The 22,372-nt window shown below is 34.5% G+C and overlaps 1 protein-coding gene across 4 annotated transcripts; it reads left to right on the top strand.

Annotated features, from left to right (window-relative positions):
* The first annotated feature begins 1,504 nt into the window (after positions 1 to 1,504).
* Positions 1,505 to 20,875, top strand: LOC108739408. Of its 4 annotated transcripts, XM_018473298.2 has the most exons (6): positions 3,605 to 4,021; positions 5,989 to 6,554; positions 6,639 to 8,166; positions 12,940 to 13,214; positions 19,854 to 19,994; positions 20,143 to 20,875. In XM_018473298.2, the coding sequence occupies exons 3-6, from the start codon at positions 7,845 to 7,847 to the stop codon at positions 20,488 to 20,490; spliced, it is 1,086 nt and encodes a 361-aa protein (XP_018328800.1). In that variant the 5' UTR covers positions 3,605 to 4,021; positions 5,989 to 6,554; positions 6,639 to 7,844; the 3' UTR covers positions 20,491 to 20,875. The 4 variants fall into 4 exon arrangements, with proteins under 4 accessions (XP_025828853.1, XP_018328800.1, XP_018328802.1 ...); XM_018473300.2 differs by lacking the exon at positions 3,605 to 4,021 and having other exon boundaries at positions 4,953 to 6,554; positions 20,146 to 20,875; XM_018473297.2 differs by lacking the exon at positions 3,605 to 4,021 and having other exon boundaries at positions 4,969 to 6,554.
* The last annotated feature ends 1,497 nt before the right edge of the window (positions 20,876 to 22,372 follow it).

Here is a 22,372-nt window from a genome sequence, read left to right on the forward strand (position 1 = left end):
TGGAAATTGCAGTTCTACAAATTGCGTAGGTACTTTCGATTCTACGACAAAAATGATTGAGTTTACACTGACACCGACAGTAAATGTGTTTTGAGGGTGAACAACAACTTGAAACTTAATTTCATTGATTGGTGAATGAGTCAACTGCAGTCCTAACCCGTGATAGTTTTACCTCAACATGAAGAGATTGCTGATGTAATCATCAGTTAATGGAATAGGTGTAACATATCATGTTAATCAATTTACTTTACCGTAGTGATATTGATATTACTATCACTTCTATCCGAATAGAAACCTAATGATTCGTCAAATCATCAATTTTTATAAACAGTTCCTTACAATTACCCCCATTCTTCCGATGCACTATAACGTCGACGAGTGCTATCTCCAGACATAAAAAGAAATCTTTCTTTAAGTAGTGAAAATTTCTCTATTTATTGCATATTTTCTTGTACCTATATTTTTTTGTAAAACGATCGTTAAAAAGCAAATTCCATGTAGCGGATTACAGATCCTGGTAGTCACAATCAGTGACGACTCCTCATGAAAAGAAGCGGATGTTCTGCAAACGTTTAGGTACCTTCACAGCTATTTTTTGAAAGCTGATTTATTAATCCTATACGATCCTCCGCGGAAGCGAACTTGTCTACATGCTTCTCGTTGAAGCTATCAATTTTAAATATAAACAATCAAGCATAAAACCAACCCGTCTAGAGACCAGATCGGTGCAGGTCTCCGAAGCGGTGCAGAAGTTTCCAAACATTCCAGAATTGAATCCACTTATGAGATAAGTACTTACCCAAGTGACCCATTTATGTCTTATTGACTTAATTATTTATTCTTTTTATTGTGTTTGCCACGTGATAGGACTTAAATTAGTAAATGTAATACAGCCCACGCACATATCAAAGTATTGGATTTCTGTAGTTCACCGTAACGAGTTTGAAAATGCACTTCTAAAATTAGTTCAACTCATCTTCGCCTATTTTTCTCAACAGCACGATTTAATAATATTTTTGAAAGGAAACAGTTGGTTATTAACTGGAAAAATGTGACAGGTTTTATTCAAATGTAAAGGACATAATAATTAGATGAGCAAACGAAATAAAAAAAAGAAAACATTCCAAGTTCTAATGGCGATTAGATTTAAATAATATTTCATCGATATACAATTTTCTACTAATTATACTTATATCTTAACTATCATGAAACTGACGGTTGTTTCAGAGTAATATATCGACAAAATTATAGCTAAATGCTCACATATATATATATATATAAGTATGTATGTAAATGCTGAACATAAAACCCGAAGTCCCGAATTGCTAAGCCAATTACATAATTATATAACGCAATTTGTAGTCTAAATACCTTTTAATAACCCGGATTTGAGTGAGAACCTAACCGGAAACTGTTGTACAGAAATTTTGTCAATGACTTCACGCTATTTGTTCTGCTATTTTTATCTTTTCTAATATAATCGTCGGTTACTTTCTTTGGCATACCGTATATCTGTAGGTACATACAAAAAAAATTGTTAGCATTTACGATTATACTATTAGTTCCGTTCCCAACATTCGCGCATCTTAAAATTGCATTAAGCAAGTATGCAGTACGTAATGTTCTAAAAATGGGCTTGAGATTTACAACAAATAGTAATGTTGGAACGTTTTGATTAACATTTTGCCTCTGCCACTCTCAGTTGTCATTTTGACTTTTAAATTCGGTCTTAAATTTGTAAAATGTTTCACTTTTTATCGTTTAGTTATACTAATGTTTTGTTACCAGATGAAATTTAATGAGTTATGGTCTCTTCTATTTGGGTGAGTGTACATTTAGTACATAGATATATGCACACATACATACATACATATGTATAAGCACTGTTCGAACTTAACATAACGAATATCAGTAAAATAACCAAGAGGACTTACTCCAATAACGACAACAATTGCACATTACCAGCATCTTCAGCGTAAGGCTGCAAGACCGCGAGATAATGAGCATTATTACAAAATAAGGGTCTAGTACTAGTCTATCAATTAATTTTGTTTCAATTCACACAATATATTATATGTATTAATTTATTTAGAGATTGCTACATGTTTGTATTTACATGTTTACCTGTATCAATCTAAATTTCTGCAGTAAAGTAGTTCTGTCAAGTTTATTTGACAATATTCTATCTTTGCTCTGAACAAGTCAATAAAAGTAGTAAGTATGGTTACGTAACAGATCATTAACTTCAACCTGCTGCATTAGCTTAAAAAATAACCAGTTTCTTGTTAGAATAACAAAAAGGTTAGTAGAGGAGGATCCCTAAAAAATGGATATTTTAATCTTGATTTGGAAAATCCCAATAGCAATGGCTTTTTTATGGTTTATAATTTTAATTACCAACATAAACTAATACTATATATACCTACCACACCAGAGGAGTAGCAACTGAAATAAATAATAATTCGATAAAACAATGAATTGTTAATTTCCCTGTTAATGCGTTATACAATGCAAGAACGTAAAGACATTAAGCGCTTTCTTCTGTAAATAGGTAGGTGTTAAAAATCTTGTTGTTATCTAGTAAACCGTTTGTAGTGATATCGCCTGTAGCCGAATCAAATTTTAATGTGTCAATTTGGCTACTGTTATGAAATTTGAACTGCGTGAGCGAAAAAGTCACGCCTGGCCTTTCCATGCCTGCATGTGCTTTAGGTATACATATGTACATATATCAAGAATAATTCGTTTATACATGTTATATTGCAACGTTTTAACCGTGTATTAAAGGATAGCCCTAATAGGAAATTTTTGAAAACTATATTTTCCGTAAGTAATAAACATTTTCCTATGCTCGTCTTCCTCTTCCATAAAGCAAGGGAAAATATTACTACTAATATTTGTTTATTCCTTCTACAAAAATGCCGATTTTTTCATCAATAGCTAGTTCTTCAAAATTCAAAAGCACCATATTCCATTCTGTCATCTTTTCAACTGCTAATAACCGCGTCGTTATTTCTACCTCTTCTTAATTGCTTCATAAACATATTAACTTTCGATAATCTGCCATAATCAGAAGATGCCTTTCTATTGTGGAATTACCTTTTATGATAGAGATAATATTGTTAGCACATTAGAAAGATTGAGTATGATGAGTGAAGTCAAGAGTCACAAAGGATACCATGATTTTGGTTCCTGGCCGTAAGCTTATCTCTCAGGGGGTGCTATAAAGTAATTAGCCACCCTAAGTAGAGGTTTTCCCTTGATTTATTATCCGAATTAACCACCCATAAATGCCCAAACGCATCTTATGCTTTGAAATGACTATTTAAGACAAAGAGTCAAGTATTCCATTTGGAAAACACAGCAAAGTAAGAACACAACTGATTGGTTCAAAAAGTTTTTCAAGAGGATGCGTTTGGACAATATATCTGCAGTACTTGTGCTTATTTTTAAAAATAACAATAACGATAAAAAATGTACCTAAAAGATAAGAAGAGTAAGGAGTGAATTTAGAAAAATAATAATAAAAGAAAACGGTACCAGGGAAATTTGGCAATGAAAATCTAGTAATTAGCTAACTGACAGGTTTGATGATTGACAGTAATGTATGAATATAAAATTTATTAAACAATAACGAGTAATGCAAATATTACTAAAGTTACAACTGATTTATGTGTTGTCTTCCTATGGTGCAGGAGTGTTTTTTATTCATTTACAAACTGTTGTTGATTGTTAAATGTACTTATTCCACGACAAGATACTCCTTTAGTTACCTTATGATTCTAAGCAATAAAAAAATGTTGGTGTACAAAATTATACAAGAAAGTTCCGAGCCAAACCGACCTATGCCGTACTGTGCTCAACATCGGTTATATAAAGTTCATGGAAGATGCTGGGATTTCTAGTTTACGAAAAGTTCGGTTAGAAAAACGGAAGTACCTTAATAACTGCATGACATCTATAAATAACAATTCACCGAACAAGATGACAAATTGCGCTGTTGAATCCTACGTAGTTTTGTGTAAATATTCAAATGCACCATAAAATATCCCTGTTGAACGCAGGAACGTTTAGAAGTAATAAAAGGAGATAATAATGGCGCCCTTAACACCAAAATTACTTTATAACGCTTTTACTGTTACTTTTTCTCAACTTCATTCATACAAAAATTTTGTCTTTACGGTTAACTGCTGATTTGTTGTTGCATCTTCGACTTTACCGTAATAAAAGTCAGAAGGCTATCCTGCACCTTAAGACCGAAATTCATCGTAAATTATGGGTAGTTTAGCACAGTATTGAGTTATTTATTATTTTATTAACTTGTCTTGTTCGTTTGTAGTCCGTTTGCAGCTCGTCGTTATAATAACGATCCTTGAGCGTTCGGTCACCAAACGCGCCGTCAAACGAAGCCTGATCCGTGAGGTACCTGTACCTACTTACTGCTATTTCTTTTCACAAAATTGCAAAGCAGGACTAACACACATCTTATGCAGGTAAATAAAAACAATGTAAAGTGAACTAACTACAATTTAACCTAATGTTGTATATGTTTTACTATTACTAATTAATAAATAGGAACACTAAACTTGCTAGCTAAATGGGTATGTAATATAAAAAACACTCCATCTTCTGGTTTCAAAACCTTATTTCAATCCTGAAGTTTCAAACTATCGTTCCAATTAGGCGTAGAATGAAGTCATTTCGACTATGACAAATGGACAGAACTTTCAACAATTACAATAGATTAATTAGGTTTACCTATTACTAAAAACAGTTGGAATGTGTATTCTTTTAGTCATGAAATCAAAAGTATTTCCTACCATTTATTATTTAAATATTGACCAGGTACCGATTCAATTGATAATAATCAAATTATGGATTTGCCTATGCATCCAAGTGTAAGTAAAATGGTACATTTTGAGGGTCTTCATGTTATATACATATAGTAGGTGGGTCACCGAGTAGGTAACCGTGGATGAATGGTATAATTCCCAAAAGATATCTATCTACCTGTGCGACAAAACTGCTTGGTAGCGACCGTACAGCAGATCTACCTGTATCAAAACAAAGAAGACAGGCTCTAACCTGCGCTATTATGTCTTAATGTCAATAAGAATACCACAATAAACGTGACAATAATGTAATCGGTTAATAGAGTTCTAAAGTAGAATGTCCTGCTAATTCCTCGCGTTTTCATCCACTTGAATTATTTGCATACTGGATTTGGATTTACTTTATTTATTGTGCGAGCATTGAAAATGGATTTAAGCATGATACACCGACTTCTGAAGGAAGGTTGTAAAATAATTGCTCAAATAGAGCGAAGAATATATTGATTACATGATACATATGTATGATGTACTTTGTTTATCGTTGAAACGTGACGGAAGAGCTAAGTTTGTTTGTTGTATCTGCCTTATTGTACCTGTACAGGATTTTGAAATTGACGTTTGCATTATAAAACATGCAGATAGACGCATGAAAATACATAATAGTATACAAGTACCTATATAAAACAGATGCTGAAATGTTTCTTTTTCCTCCGTGTCAAACAGGAATAAACAAAAGAAATAAGCACCTACACTTACCTTTCGGTTAGTGGCGATTACAATAGTGTAATTGTAGATATAGATCCACGTATATGATGTTTCAGCAAAATTATAAGAGAATTAAATAAATAAACCTGTGACGATCATACTAAACAGGTGCAATAATTCTGCAACCTTCGAAAGTGGGGAAATCCAAACTAACTGTTACACCAGTGTGCAGCAAAGTTTCCTTGTTTTGTATTGACCCAATGTATTGCGCCGTTTTTTGCTTTTTGTCCAACTACAATATATTTCCCAAAATTAGTAGTTTTTGGATATCAAAACGCCATTAAATATCCTGAAGACGTTTTTGATAATTATCCCAAAAAGGCACTTAAGAATGATTGCTTGTTTCTGAATAACATTTACATTTACATACAAATAATAAATTCACTTATAGGTACTAGATACGTAATAGGTGTTGTTGGTAGGAAAACATTTTGCAACATTCCGCAATAGCTATGTTCTAAAATTCGGCCTACGTTTTTGATTATGAATTAAGTAGGCATTTGGTTTCATGTCGGACGTCGATGGAAACATGTAGTAGGTACTGACGCTGTAGGTACGACGTATGTATAGGTACATATTATTTGTATGTAGTTGATCGCGATCTTGATTGAAAACCCCAATTATATGTGAGTCACAGGCGGATTACACATTTGTATTATGTTGTAGTTTCGCCTATTTTGTTGATATTTTCACTGGAATGCAGCAGTCAAGTTTGAGTCACGTCTTAGATATTTACCTACACTATCACTGGCGCAATAAAAATTTTAGTCGATACGCCAGATGTCTCGGACTTAAATTTTGAGAAAGAAATTGAAGATAGACAATGAATTCATGACCTGTGAAATTTCATGCACTAGAATCGTAGCAATGACGTGAGTGGGAATTCCAGCATTTTCTGAGAATGTATGTTCCAATCGGAGCCTATAATAATAATTAATCATAGATCTACGTTTGTATGTGAGTACATTAGAGGCTGTTTTATTACATATTATTATTATTATTATTATTATTAGACGTTGATTAGTCTAATGGGTTTCGTAGGTACATCCAAGAACGTAATGTATGTTTATTGGAGGAGTCGCGAAATAGAAAAAATTCGGAATTGAATTTTAAAGAAATGGAACCGGTTAATTAGACTCGTACTTATCATGTTTTAATTACCATTTTATTGCCTCGCATAATATAATAGAAAGTCAATCGCCTTTCCGTAAGTGTATAAATTTTTAAATAACCGGAGTCCTTGCATGTCATTGAACAAAAAGGCTAGAAGGATATATATTACTATTATCATTCGCCATGGGAAAATAAGAAAAAAAATGACGTATCTATAATGAAGACGTAATGGGACGAAAGTTTCTTCTATGAAGACGTCAATCGTCAGTGATCACGGTGGCGACAGGTTTTATTATGGTTGTAGAAGTGAACAACCGTTTTCGACGAAAATAAGTTGTACTTATAAATGTGTAACAAAACATAATTGTTTTCCTTGTAAATAAGATGTACGCGATATGGACGGTGGAAAAAATGAAATTAAAATGTTGTTCTAACGCATTAATAGTCTGCGTCATCCGTTTAATACTGTGTTAAAGCCAAGCAGTACAGAACAATAATTAATTACGACATGTGCGAAACGATGAGTGTGCTAGGAGAGGAGACGGCGGCAGCGCTTTGCGCCGAAGCGTCTTAAACGGACGCACGAACGGAGTCAGAGAGAGGATCGCGTAAGGATGGGGCGCAGCAGCGTCGAGGTCGTTTCCAGGAAGTAGGATGCTATGACGACACCCGGAGTTTCTCGGCACATACCCGGAAGCGACGTCTAGTAGTACAAGGCGCAGAATAGGCGATATGGCTTTTGATTTGAGCTGTGCCAGCTTCTCTCAAACAACGACTTAACTTAAGCTGGCTGTGTCTGCACCTGTATCGTGGTAGGGGCACACACAACACGGACTTTTATCAATGGAGGGAGGAGTCGCCCGTTGGACCCACCCTAGCGGTTTGTAAAACGCGGATATTGTCCGTTCGAGATATATAATTGTCAGTTGACGTTTTGACCACAAGCTCGACGTTAGTGTCATGTTATAACACCTGACGATCACGCCGCGTGTACTCATACGTACACTCTCATCCGGTGTCGACACATACACATATCCTTCGCGTATCCTATTCAAGGAGTTAGTTGTGTTATAAAAGAAGTCGTTCCAAACGCTGTAACGTTCATTTTGTGTTTGTCGTCTTTTTTGTTTTGCCATGTCCAGTGACTGTCGTGGTGGTTTTTTTGGTGCGAGCGAACACGATTCTTTAACGAGTTACGGCCACATCCAGGGGATGTTAGATCGGGATCAAAGAACAGCAAAATTGAGGTGTCGAAGGGAAGAAGACGCCGCCGACAGTAGAATGTACCAGTGGTCAATAATGAACGATTGCACGTATCCGTATAGCTGCTGCCGGAAGAATACAACGAAGCACTTATCGGATACGTTTCGTCCTTCGTGGTATTACTTCTGCAGTAAAAATAGACGGACGTCACGAATAACTCGGACGAAAGCGTACCTTCGGCGAGCCTTCCAAAGTAAGTTTCATACCTAAAAGAGCATATCAACGGTTTTGGCCGATAGGTGGGGCGAAAATAGCAAGCTAACCAATCGAATCACAAAGAGTACGAAACAGCACTCGCTGTAGTTACTATAATTACATCCATGCATGTTATTTGTTATTTAATATTGCAATTATAAAAACGCCTGCAGTTAAATTCGTAATACGCCGGTCGATTGAATCACGAACCCATATATATATTTTTACGTCACCCCAACAGGATACTTTGGGCCCTTTCCCATTTGAGTCGGTCAATTTATAAAATCTTAATTTTTCGATACCAATTCAGGAGAGAAAAGATGCTACATTTGCAACGCAAAGTAGTAAAGTACGTAAAGTACCACCAACTCGCACTGTGTCGGTTTTAAAGTGCATGGTAAAATACGATCCCGTTGGAAAAATCTATAAACCGACGAAGCAAAAGTCCCATTTTAGTTGTCAGTTTAAAAGTTACGTTGTCAAGTTGGTGTAGCATTACGTACTTGAATTTTTCTTCTCTGAATATACAGTAACTATGTCTAACAATTTCTAAAAGCTCTGCCGTGAGTGGACCAACTGAAACGGCAAGGGACTCGTGAAAGCAAAACAAACATTTCAATAGTTCGATTCCTTCTTCCTTTTACCCTCTTTTCAGTGTTTTTTACTCTATTCTTTATTATCATTGTTAATAAATTTCCCGGCATTGTGATCGTTTTTTTGCGTTTCGAAGGCTTCTTTAACGGTGCCCGTAAATTTAATTTAATTACTGGATAATTTGAGTCTGCCCGTTCCATTTCGCATTAGATAAATTGTATCGCGGATAGCAGGCATATACATGTAGGTACGGCTACCTCTTTAAAAGTTAGCGTTTAACAAAAATGCGGTAAATAGATTGGAATTGTACATTTACGGAGACTAAATGGCAATTAAGGACCATTACTGCAAATAACGAATCTCATAGCTCAGCTGAAGCACTTAACAGTAAATAGATCAAGTCGTACACCTGCTCGATGACACAAGTGGAATTGTTATTTATTCCTAAAGGACGACATCTCGACACCGCTTTTATAATCTTCGTTTTTTTCATTAATTTTTATTATCTGCATTTTTTAAGTTTATCTGTATACTTCCCTGATAGGGACCTTCTGAAATTACGCATATACCTAGACGTAGCTGCATAAATATCTCATGATGTATATATAAATCAAAATAAGTAGCTATATGTTATGGCCCTTACTCTGTTCAAGTGAAACACAAAATATGAAGGATAACTAATTCATTTCTAATGAATAATACTTTAAGTGGTAATTTTATAAATTTTGACACTGCTAGGTAGTCGTTAGCAAGTTCTACTTTACTGAAAGACAAAACTTTGCCAAAAATCATTTTTTAGCATTTTACGCATGTATAATACATGTAAATACCCTTTTACATATTTGCTCTCCTAACCTGTCCCTACAAAATTTACAGTTTAGGTGTATGTATAAAAATGATGCAAACGCCAATTTCCGGCGTCGAAAAAAGTCAACATGATATGCCGTTTACGACTGGCCCTGTACATTACAGTGTAAATGTTTACTATATTATCGTTAGGAAGTGTTATAGGTACTTAATTTGTTGTTAACAAATTAGGTAGGTAAGTAAGTGTCACTATTAGATACTTACAATTAGTTTAAAAACTGTATTATAACATCAAAATTACATAACTTGTCGAAAGATTTTCCCATTTTTAATCTAGTTAGTTAAATTTTTACTATACGCTCTTCTTAAAAACAAAAGTATGTATCACATATTCAACAACAACTGTTACAATTTCCAAATAGCTTGTTCGAATTTGGCAACAGTTAGGATGCAGTCATCAATTTCCTTTAAAACCGTTAAATAATACGTTATCATTTTCTTCATCATTCAACCGAAACTACATGATTAATATTTATACCCAATTTTCTTTGGCGTAATTAGTTAAAATAGTCTGACGTACTGATAAGCCAAACTTCTTTTCTATACGTATGGTAGATATATACCTATATACCTATACCTGTGTGGTTTTTGGACTTAACGGTTCCTGTAAATTAAGAACGTTTTTACTAGACAATTATATTATTTTTAATTGGTGTTGTGTTCTTGAAACAGATGTAACAAAACACGTGATTATTTTACGCAAAACTCGACTGTGCTAAAAATAGTAGCGAGAGCAATAAAATTATGTAATGAAGTGTATCTGTATGCAACCACAACTTAATTGTATAACAATGTTTGCACAGCTTATCAAAATTGTTAGCTTTTCTTCGTCAATAAGTCATCATGGATTTTCATGGATTCTCTAAACAGTTGGTACTACAAAACACCATACTTTTTAGATTGCTTTAATATGTGGATGTCTTTGTAAGGATCATCTTAAATAATAATTTTGAAATGCTGAATATGCTCAATGGCAAAAGCTGTTTGACGATTTTATAATTTCGAAAACTGGGCCAATGAACGAAGCGTGTTTTTCGATTATGTATATAGATAACAAAAACAAAAATGGAATCATTTTTTGCATTCTAATCCTTTATCGAACGGAGGATAATATGCATAATCAATAGAAAATTTATACATTTGAGTAGTATTGATAGCTTAAGCATTTAAACATTAGTTACACTTTCGTTATAATTTAGAGGTTGCTAAAATAAATCGCAATTCTGAATTTATTTGTGCTGCAGAAGATACATTTCGTTTAGATGTTAGTTGATTGATTTGAACGTTTCTACAATTAAATTGTTATCCAAACTACAAATGCTCAGATGTGTGATATCATGTTTAAAAACAAAAATAAGAAATATTTATTGCCGTCATAACAATGCCATGCGCCTTCAAGAAACTTCGCAATAAATTAATCCTTCGAAGAGTATGAGTTCAAAGGGCGCTATGGAAGGGAATATACGATGGCGGGACACCTTTTGGCATACGAAGAGTTTCAGTGAGAGACATATTAGAAACAGAAATAAAGAGTACAAAGGGGGTGGATCTAAATTAAACTAGTGCTCGCCAATAGTTGGGGATATGGTTTAGTTTAAGATACCGGCTCGATGTTTGCCTGTCCTGATTCAAGCTATTATGTGGTTTCCTTGCATCGTTTAGGCATATACTTGGACAGTTATACTCCACAGATTATCTTTCGGTTTTCCTCTGTCTTCATTTTATCCGCCTCACTTGTCTCTTTTCAACGACCATTCACCCATTCCCACTGAAAAGAGTTTTCAGTCCTACCCTTCGACTTTCCATTGGAGTGTACGTCCGAGGGATAGTAGCTGATGGTATCAAAACATCTAAAAGGGGGGATATGGGATGATCAACTTTTTGGGGGAATGCGAACATTGGTTCGTTGTCAGAATAGGAAGGAATGGAAATACGAGCTCAACTAGTGAAATTGTAATAATGTTGGGCTTTACAAAAGTTTTTATCCAACTAGATTGAAATCATCCATTAAAACCTCAAAACTTTCAAACGAAGATCCAATTCGAAGTACAGTCTCTGTACCTATTTCTTGATTGTCATGTTTTTTCTAAATATATAATTTAGAAGCAATATTGCACAACTTACTGTTTGCGTTTAGAGTACCATGCAATTCTTTAATGTAGAGACGGACATGAGCAATAATGATGTAAAAGGAACCGAAGGTGAATGCTTCTGTAACATTTTCGTCTGTTAGGTGGTACCTTTTTTAATTGGCCAGAATTTAATGTCCAACGCTAACTCGGTGAGCACTAATTCCTTTCACTTTAGTTAGGTTCCTCTTACTTACCATTAACTCTTTAAACTCCAAAAATGCTGTAACTTGCTTATGCTGGCAAGAAGCGTTTAACCGAGTGCATTGCTTAGATAGTAATAGTAGGCAGTTAACAAAAATGTCAATTTCGATTTATGGTGCAACTTATTTTTCGTATTATTCATGATATAATATGGTACCTAATTAAACTATGAATAATCCTCTGCACTGTACATTGTACATACATTATAAATAGTAATAAAATTCAAATCAAGTTCATTCATAAAAAGCGTCCAATAATTTTTATGTAAATCAAGTTTATAAACATTTTTCATTGATAACGGTGACTCATACGCTTACTCTCATACTCTGCCTTGTTTGTTGTAACGATATAAAAACGTTATATTGTTTGGATTTACTCATTTTTACTTAATTGTCGGAAAGGTTAATGAGCTCCCAAATTGTTCAGTGTTGCTATTTTAGAATCAATCTCTGTACATACATATATGACGGCCGCATCAAATGTTAAATGACAAATTCTTCAAGATGTTGAAGTAAAGTATATGACTTATTTGAGGGCTTGTTTCATAATGTTTCTCTAACTACATAGTTTGTTTCGAGCTCAACGATGGACCTTAGGAAAGAAAGAGTACACAGAAAGACGTCTAAGCTGCTATTATTTTTATTGTTTTGTCCTTTTTTCGAGACGGTCAATCGTAATAATTCGGACAGTAATTTTGGTTGCGATTGTTGTGGTTGTTGAACGGGGAGAGAATTTGAGTATAGTTTCTTTGATCTCCGCATCGTGCGTATATAGTGTAGAGTTAAGGTGCGTTCTTTTCGTTGATGGTCGGCTAGTTGACATGTTATGTTTAATGTCCACGACTGATTCTCACGCCCTGGCGCCCTTTGTCATGTTTGTCGACAAACGTTTTATATTTATATAGCATGTGTCGTTCGGCCTAAATGTCTCCAACAAATATTGTTACACGTCTTATTTGTCATTTTTATACTTTCCAGGATTAAAACAAGCTCTCATTGTGAGCGTCTACCTTCTTGGCTTCGTGAGCGTACCTTGTTCGTTAACGGCTCCGACTGTTAGGGGTAATAATAACGTTATGGTCGACAACGATAGAATGCACTCGACGCCCAAATGGGTCAACCCGTGCAATATTCGACATGATGAGGAGACAACTTTCGCCGGCGAAGCTGTACCGAACGTCGATTTGGTCACTCAAATCGTTCACCAAGCTAGAATTGCCAGCAACTATGCCGAACAGTTCAAGGAAGAATTTGTAAGTCTCTGTCTTCTTTTTATTCAAAAGAAACCTCTTTAAGGACGCTATGTTTAGGGTAAATTTTCATCATTAGATATGGCGAAAGTATTTCAAGTACCTACTTTAACCTTAGAGACCTGTATCTATTGCTACTATAACCCTTCCAAATTTACACATACTTTATCCGTAATATTCTTCATACCGTAACTTAATGGTTCCGTCGGGCGTTAAGCCATAGCGACTACCACAACCAATTTTTGACTCTAGGTGCGACCGTATATTCACATTTAAACACGTCCAACACGTAAAAAAATGGGTCATTTTTAATTAAAAAATTTGATAAAACTACAAAATCCTACATATCGAAGGTATTATTAGATTTAAGCCGCACAGTTCCATTCTTTAATTTAACGTTTAAATATTTAGCTGATTTCAAAAATTGGAATCTTGAAAGCAGACAAAAAAATACACAGAACCAAAGAGACGTAGAACTTGCAATGCGATGATTATTTATTGTATGGAATAAATCTATAAAAAGAAGACCGAAAAATGTATGTAATTCTACATACTTCATTCATCATCAATCACCGTAGGTAGGTATATCCGGCTCATACTCGAGGCATTTTTATAGATAGATATCGTCTCACTTGTAGTAATTACTTTAAAATTACAATAGTAGATGTTGTAAGCGCAAAAAAATAATTACCTACAATACTAATTTTGATAGACATGTTGTGTCGTCTGCTAGATAAAGTGTAATTGGTACATGTTTCTGTCTCAAACAAATTGTTGCACTAGGGGCATTATTTTTATTTGTGTTATATAAATATGTCTGAAATTGTAAATTTAGCCATCTTATCAGCGTTGAATATGAAGTATCTAGCAGCTTAATAGCCGTATCGTTATATGAACGTTAATTTTATTTCTTTGTATATACATACATATACGTATCTGTATAAATTTTGAAGTCAGAAACGAATTCAATAGCGCTCTGTTGTAAGTGAGGTCCCTTTATCTGATTTTCTTCCTTGGGAAACTTTGAGAACTTTGCTTGTTTAGCAACTGGGACCAGTCAATATGATATCGAAAATTGTCATAAAGTGACTTTTTATGTGAAGAATATGTTACATAAAAACATATGTGGTTCGCAGCTTACGTTGATTTTCATTCATTCATTCATTAACCGCTAACCTTTTACTACGCATAATCAATATGCGGGATTAGTATAAACGGTATGCGAAGCGAGCAAGCCATGCCGTCCGTCGTTGATGTCTGATTACACACTATCATATTTTTTGTCTCACTCACAGCCTTCTTTCATACAACTATACGGATCCTTCTTCATCGGATATAAATACCTTGCGTCTTTATCACATCCGGTTCGACATGTCCGCCGATCGTTTTCCTGAGCTCCGTTCGTTCTTCGACAACAATAATTAATTTACGCAAACGCTCGTATAGAGACAGAGACAACCATCTACTCACTATTATTACAAGCTAATACCTCCTCGTCAATGGAAACTTAAGAAAATATCAATAAGGGTTTTGTTTTTCATTCAAATGCCTTATATTGAGTAGGTACATTAATGCATATCAGGTACTTTGCTTTACTTTACTGGAAGGTTCTTTGGCATGTGCAAAAATTAATATCTAGATGTACGTATGTAGGTAAATGTAAGTCAAACAGAAATTGGAGGATAATTTCCTCAAGTTTATCTTGATGTCACAACCTAGTTTGAAAATTGAAAATAAATTGTACCTACAGTTAACACGTAGTTTTTTTGATATCAAGTTGAAATTGGATCAGATTAGGTGGAATTAGTTTATAAAGGAACACCACTTCAATATTTGAAATAATCTGAAAATTATACAACTTTTTTATGGTTCTTAAAACACCGATAGACGTGGGAATAAGTTCGACTTATTAGAGTAAAGAAAAAGTCATTTCAAAGAATTTGTTTTTGAATGCTTGCCTAGATGCAATTGGTAAAATACTGTTTTGAAATTTTGTTTGCTACTTCTAATCAACTGTCTGACTCGGAAGAGATGACATGCGATGGGATCTCAAATACCTCAAAGCTACTGTAAGTTAGATTGGGACTGCTACTAGAAAAGCAATCTGAATTATATAGAAGAAGATTCTACCAAGAGAGATGTCGACTCTAATAATACGTTAAGAAACATATCCAAGCACTAATAGCTAAGATCTCCTCAAAAGTGCTGCGATTTCTAAGCCCAGATCCCTTACATAAAGTGCTTTAACCCAGTTCCAGTTACATTTCAAAACTTAAGGAGCTTGAATCCTTTTGAATTAAAAATCATTATAACAAGCACTTTTATAAAATTATTCGCTTAACAATTCCCAACTACTTGTTCATTAAAGGGCTTGAATTACAGTGCGTTTAAGCCTGGGGCTGGAAGTGCATTTTCAAGCTCAAAGTTTGGTACAAAAGCTCTGCCCAGCTCTGACAGTATGTGCATATATATTATATCCATATTTAAGTATAAATATTGCTTAATACATAAGTGAAAGTATTTATTCAAACGATTAGCCATCATCTTACTAAACATAGCGTCTAGGTTGTGGAGTAAGATTAATTGCCGCGTGTAGACGTATTTAATCGAAAGTAAAACTGCATTTACCTATGCATAAAAGCATCTTAGGCAAGTCACTAATCGCGTACGTTTCAATTTTTTCTTTGTATGAGGTAACGTGAGGTTTTTGTAGAGTCAATGGCCAAATGAAAAATACGAGTTCAATTAGAACAGGTAGTAAGTAATCAAATGCTGCCCTGTTATAAAAGTAACAGACGAACTTATTGGCGGTGATTATCTTATTACACAGATACGGAGACGCGTTATCACCAATTCACACTTACATATAATCGACGTTTTAACGGCAATAGTAGATACTGTTCCGTTATTTACCTGTTGTTAATTACGGTTAATTGCAAATGTGCTAATTGCTTATTCACCTTTTCGGTTTCTCACTTTGATACAACTTAATTTGAAAATGCCTATAGTACCTACAATTGTACGTATAGGTGCGTCTGGACGTTGTTTTTATACAAAAAGAAGAAGCATTGAAATATATCAAACTTATTTAATTAATCAGAGGCCAAATGCTATCTCTATGCGTAAAGTACATATTTTGGTATTGGTTTTTACAATTAATCCAGGACTTGGGAAATTTTTCTGAAATTCTCGAGCCAAACCAGTCTCTAGTGTCAGTTAACAATGAGAATTTTTTCTGCCGACACTTCCTACTTGCCTACTTATACAACAATTATTAATATAAGACACCTATAGGAGTGTAGGTTAGCAGTCGTTACCACAAAACTAACGCCGAGGTGTCTCCAATATCTACTCCTACGTCCTAACGTAAAATCCGAACAATAGTTTAAGAACCGTTTTTAGGCCTTTTAGTTTCTATTACCTTGCATCATTTAGTAGATATATGGTATGTATGTAGGTATATCTACTAACAACACGTATAACATATTTCATATATCTACTAAATCGTTTGAATCGTGTAGGTACTATTAAGTAAAATGGGTTAAATTTACGTTAACATCCAACAATTTGAAAATAAAATTATGTCTTTTTGTAACGTTACCGTTTGTTGGTTCTTTAAATTGGAACCTAAAGCGTTTCCGTCAAATTGATTTATTGTATTGGTATTCATTAAAGCAGCTTGAGAAAAACGACGCCGGATGTTAGATTTTTGATCTCGGTATGCCAAGTACATATTATGCATAGACCGACGCTCGAAGTTTGCTACATGGAGCCTTGTTCATAACCCGCAAGAAAGAGGCAATCGCGCTGCCCAGTATTCTCGTTGGAGAGCGCGTACGCCGACCCATCGCATCGAGCTAAAGCTAGGCGTCAGGCTGTCTACATCGCTATCCGACGATCACGATGTAGGACACGGTCGAATTGCACATGTTTATTACTATTATACATTCAATGCCAAAAATTGAATTTTGAACACACAATTTATCTGCAACAGAATGTGAGCCTTAAATAGTAGTAACTATACTTGGATTTTTTAAAACAAAATTTTCAAGAGATTTATTAGCTTCTTTGGACGAATGTGGACGCGTGTGAACATTATCTAGGACAATAATCTTAATTATTGTGTCTAGCTTTGCACCTTAAAGAAATAAAAGCTTTCGAATTATTGTGAGCTTTGGTAGGTACAAGTAGTTAATAGAATAGGTATACCGTGCGTCTTGTTTCGTTTGGATGGACAATTTCAACTAGGCGTAGTCAAGGGCGGCCACTTGATGGCAGTTTTATTGCATCAGAGCACCCATGTCTACATTTCTATCACTATACGTGATAACATATTGAAACGGACAAATAAGATGGAACGTATGATATGCAGCATGTAAAGTTAGTTGAAACATAAAACGTAGATGATGCAGATGCAATCCCTCAATAATATTCACTGTATGTACGTATACCTACACATGCTGCAGGAATGAATAAGTATGATGAGTTGTGTCTTCTGCAGAATGTTGACGCTTGACATTCAGAATAGTTGCCGATAATCGTCACAATTTGTCACCTAATCGCGTTTCTAATTAACAACCTATTTTCCACGTAAAATCTTCACACAAGTGTTATGCATAGGTATATTCTAATAGAATGGTGGTATTAAATGAATAAAAGATATTGTTTTGGGAACGTTATTGTGTATGTTTCGCATGTTTGATATCTCGCACGATTGCATACCTGTCGTTCTTTGACATCTTAGCCGCATGAGATTTGCATCAGGTGTGTGTTAGTTAATGTTGCTCTAAAATAGTCACAGTCACCTCTGTCGATCGTAATGTTTACATTTTTATATCGCTGACGCAGTTGCATTATAGCCGATCTCGAGTTTTTCTAAACATCTGTTAAATATTTACGTCTTTATAATCTGTCCATTCATTAGAATAAAGTGGAAGATCGTGTCGGACATTGCATGCCTACTTATGTAAAAATTATTTACATCCACAAGGAATTACGGAAATAATTCAATTTTGTAGTGAAAGAGACAAAAACTTGCTTGGCTTAATTTGCCCAATAATGGGATCTTACAAATTACTTTCTTAATTTCAAATTCGGAGATGTCTTTGAGAGAACGAGTATACCTACTGTTATGGTTTGTTTAACTAGAAATTAGCGGTGAATTTCCTTAACGTAATTAATGATAAGTAGCAGAAGACAGAGAGAATAAATATTTGAATGTTCCTTGTTAGGGGTGGTTGATATAATACAGGCTCATGAACAGGTTTATTATTAAAATGTCACTTAATGAACTAGAACCGAATAACATTCTACTGTAAATGGTATCGCACTGGTGGCAATAGAAAGTGTAGCATGTTGCATTATAAAAAATTAACTATGACAAAAACTGATAGAAGTTTCTATGTGGACATTGTGTCGTGTGTGGGCACATTTACCACACCTGTGGCATCGGGTTTGCTACCAGACAGAACCCGAAAATTTACATGGGCGTCATAATAAGCAAGCATGAATGAACCGTATTAGTTAATGGATAGAAATAATACATGGGTACACGATAATGTATATAGTTAACATACTATAACGTACTAATTTAAAATAGTTCTTTTAGCGCTTTCGAAGCAAAAATAACAATAATCTACACATAGGTACCTATACAGGTACTTAAATATGCAATAAGCGTTCATGTTAAAACAGTAACGAAGTTGCTGTATGTAATTCCGTTTTAAAATCACCATTCCAACAGAGTTTTTGTAAGTCGATACTTTTACTCAATGATACGAAATGTCACGTAGTTTTGTTAAAAGTTCGTTGTCTTAAAAGAAATTAATGCATAATAAGTGGAAGTGTGAAGTGATACCAGGGGAAGAGTTATTATAGAAAGAGAGAGAGAGGTTTGTCTGATTCAACTAAGTATATGCTAATACAGTCAAGTTTTCTGCTGCTCGGAAAATTTCGCGAGGATGTTAAACCCTATTACAGCACACTTGCATCCAATTATGGTGCTAACTGGCATATTAGTGCTTATTAATAAAAGCATACGACCGGTGTGTGCCATTATTATTTTACGTATCACACAAATTCGAAGAATTGTTACTAAAACGCGTGGGACCTAGCGCGCGAGTACTCTAGTTCGAGTTCGAGTTCGAAGAACTTGTTCATGGACACAAAATCGTATTATTCATATACTTATTTAATACGGTCTAATTTGTCTCACATCTATATGCGATCAAGTGTCTCATTTAATAATAAAACAAAAAATTATCGAGTAGTAAGATCTTTTTACTGTAAAAGTGCAAAAAACGATGACGATGACCACCTGAGAGTTATCCTTCTTTTTTAATTAAGTATCTACTTACTGTTGACTAATTGTAAAATATACAATAGATAAATCTTGTGGTTCTTATTTTCTCGCAGTTTCACTATTCTTGATTTGGCAAGTACCTATCCGTAATTTATAGATGGCAATACATTACTGTTGATTAATTGAGTAAAAAGTATAATAACCAACCAATTTGTGTCTGTAGTAAATTTTCCATTACAACGGTACCTATGGGATGCGTCCAATTACAATACAATAAAAACCATCATTGGTCTGTTATGCTTTCGTTGAATGGTGTAATGTTTACAATTTCTTCTTTACAGGCCCAAACGATGTTTAATACACCATTCGAAAAACTGCATCAGTCGTGGACACATGTCAACTTCAATTGGCTTCCTACCAAAGAACAAATTCCGAAATCTTTGGGAGTTCCGCTTTCAAACCAGTATTTAGAATCCGTGGAAGTAAGCATTTTATGATTAATTTTTTATAAAATAAGTTTAAACATTTTTCTGCGTTATTACGTTTCGATTACTGATGATAATTTCTATTGTTTTTGTTGTATTGACGTCGTTCTAATGTTTTGTCTTATGTCTTTTTTTTACCTTCCAGCTGGACGAGATCCTGTTAGACGCATACGAAAACTTACAAAGGATTGCGGTGGGCCTGGAACAGGTGGTCTGGGACCAGGAAGACGAACAGGGGCCGTTCGCGGACCGATTCATGCAAGCCGAGTACAATTTGCGCGCGTTGCTTTGCGAAATTCAAACGGCGATCTACGAAAGAGGGTTGGAAATGCGACCGGACGTAACTAGAGATATAATGGCGCCAGACGAAAGAAATAATGAAAACAATACCAAAACTTCCAAAAATCTGAGGGCCCTAATAGTTTACAGGGATTACATGAATGCTCTCGAATACGTCATCGAATCCTTTACACATTTAAAAAGCAAAGTGTAGTAGTGATGTACCTTCCTAGCGGATGATGATGACGTTTTAGTAAGCGTAGTGAAATGTTAATTGGGGTCCTTTGGTTATTGTATCTACGTCGCCCTACACGAAGCTTGCCGGTTCCAAGAAGACTAATTATTATATTTTATTAATAGAATAGTAGGTGCCCTAAACGAGGTGTAGACCATTTTTCTTATTTTCCTCTTCAATCCACAACAATTTTACTAACTTAACGTGTAATATATACTTTGTATTTTTATCAATTATTTATACATTATTTATTAGCGTATTTTGTACATAATTATTTAATGTCTCCTTGGTAAGTAATTAAACAGTATTTTCGGAGTAATAAGCCCGTGGCTTACCTCCAACACTAGCCTATTAATTATTATTATTATTANTCGTTTTTTTTTTTTTTAATTTATAAATAGTTTTATACAAAAGTAAGACGTCTGTTCTGTATTGTCACGCAGAACAAGAATATCCTGCCTAGTTAAAAACTGTATTTCTGTGATAAAGTGCACTAAATTACATATTTATTGTTTATACGAAAAGGAAGGGTGTTTTATTTCTCTCTCCCGTTTTGCATTTATTCCTAGTATAGTGTTGCTTTTAACCACGAGAAGGCGTCTACTAAAACACATTCTGCTTTTTAATAATAATATTTAAAACAAATATTGTCTTTGTTTGGTCAAGTGCGTGTTAAGGAACCAGTTATAGTGATGGCAACTCCTTCCTTGTCAACAATAAATTTTAAGTCATTTCCTTTATTCTCTATGACGAGAAAGTTCACGATGTCTACCTAGCACCTAATGAAACTGTTGCTAAAAGTTAAAACTACTCGGCAATTAATGATACTCTTTTAAGGTAAATATTTTGATAACACCTAGAATCCCAAGTTTCAATTTCAATTACTTCAGTGGTATATCACCGAAAGATAAATAGCTCAACAACTAATTAATATCTTCAAAACTTTCGTTGTTTTATGGAGACCACACTCAACAACATCAAGACGTTAATTCCCCAAAGCTCACAATTTGTATATCAAGTACATTAGTGGCGTAACACCGTAATTCAATAACGCTCTAATTAATGCCTTCTAAATGGACATCACCACTCTACAATTAGTTGATAATATTTGAAGCTTTAAGGCCCGCCTCTTATTAAAGTGCATCTTGATATCTAAGCTAATCTACACTTGAACGACTTCAAAGTCTACAGATTTTAAAAGTTCGGGGATAAATAAATAATTTATCGCAGTTCTGGAGTAGTCGTTATTTTCAAGGAGAGATAAGACCCATTGAAACAGAAACCTTAGAAAGCTAAAAGAATTACTATTCCGAATTATAATACATTTATTTATTCATTTATTTCGATTGTAAAGAAACAAAAATAACAGTAAATTTTGTTTATTTACTATTTTTGGCTGTTTTAACAAAATAGCATTCTTTCAAAGTCATAGGAGTCTCGTTATCCTTATGTGTCTAGAGCCTGCGAATTCGACCACCGCCTACCAACCACCTGTTTATAATAAATGAAGATGCACTACAATGTTTTTCGTTGTTTTTACGCTCATCCTTACTCCTTAGCTAAATCGACTTCGAATATGTCTAGGATTGTCCTCAGCTAAAATTTACGAAAATTAATTGAACCGAGAATTGGGAACGTTTTGAAATCATTATGCATATCTTCGTTTTTCTTTTTGTTTTACAGTTTAATGTTTTATTACACATCGATGATGATGTTTGTTTTCAGTTGCGAGAAAAAAATAAATCAATTACGATATTAATAACAGTAGTAGATAGATATTGTAGATTTATTGTGAGGCAATTCAATATTAGTTTTGTTTTGCAAACAAATGTTATATTATTTATATGTGCAAATCGTCAAC

Source organism: Agrilus planipennis, unplaced genomic scaffold (genome assembly GCF_000699045.2).
Source record: "Agrilus planipennis isolate EAB-ADULT unplaced genomic scaffold, Apla_2.0 scaffold123, whole genome shotgun sequence".
In the NCBI taxonomy this organism is placed as follows: Eukaryota; Metazoa; Arthropoda; class Insecta; order Coleoptera; family Buprestidae; genus Agrilus; species Agrilus planipennis.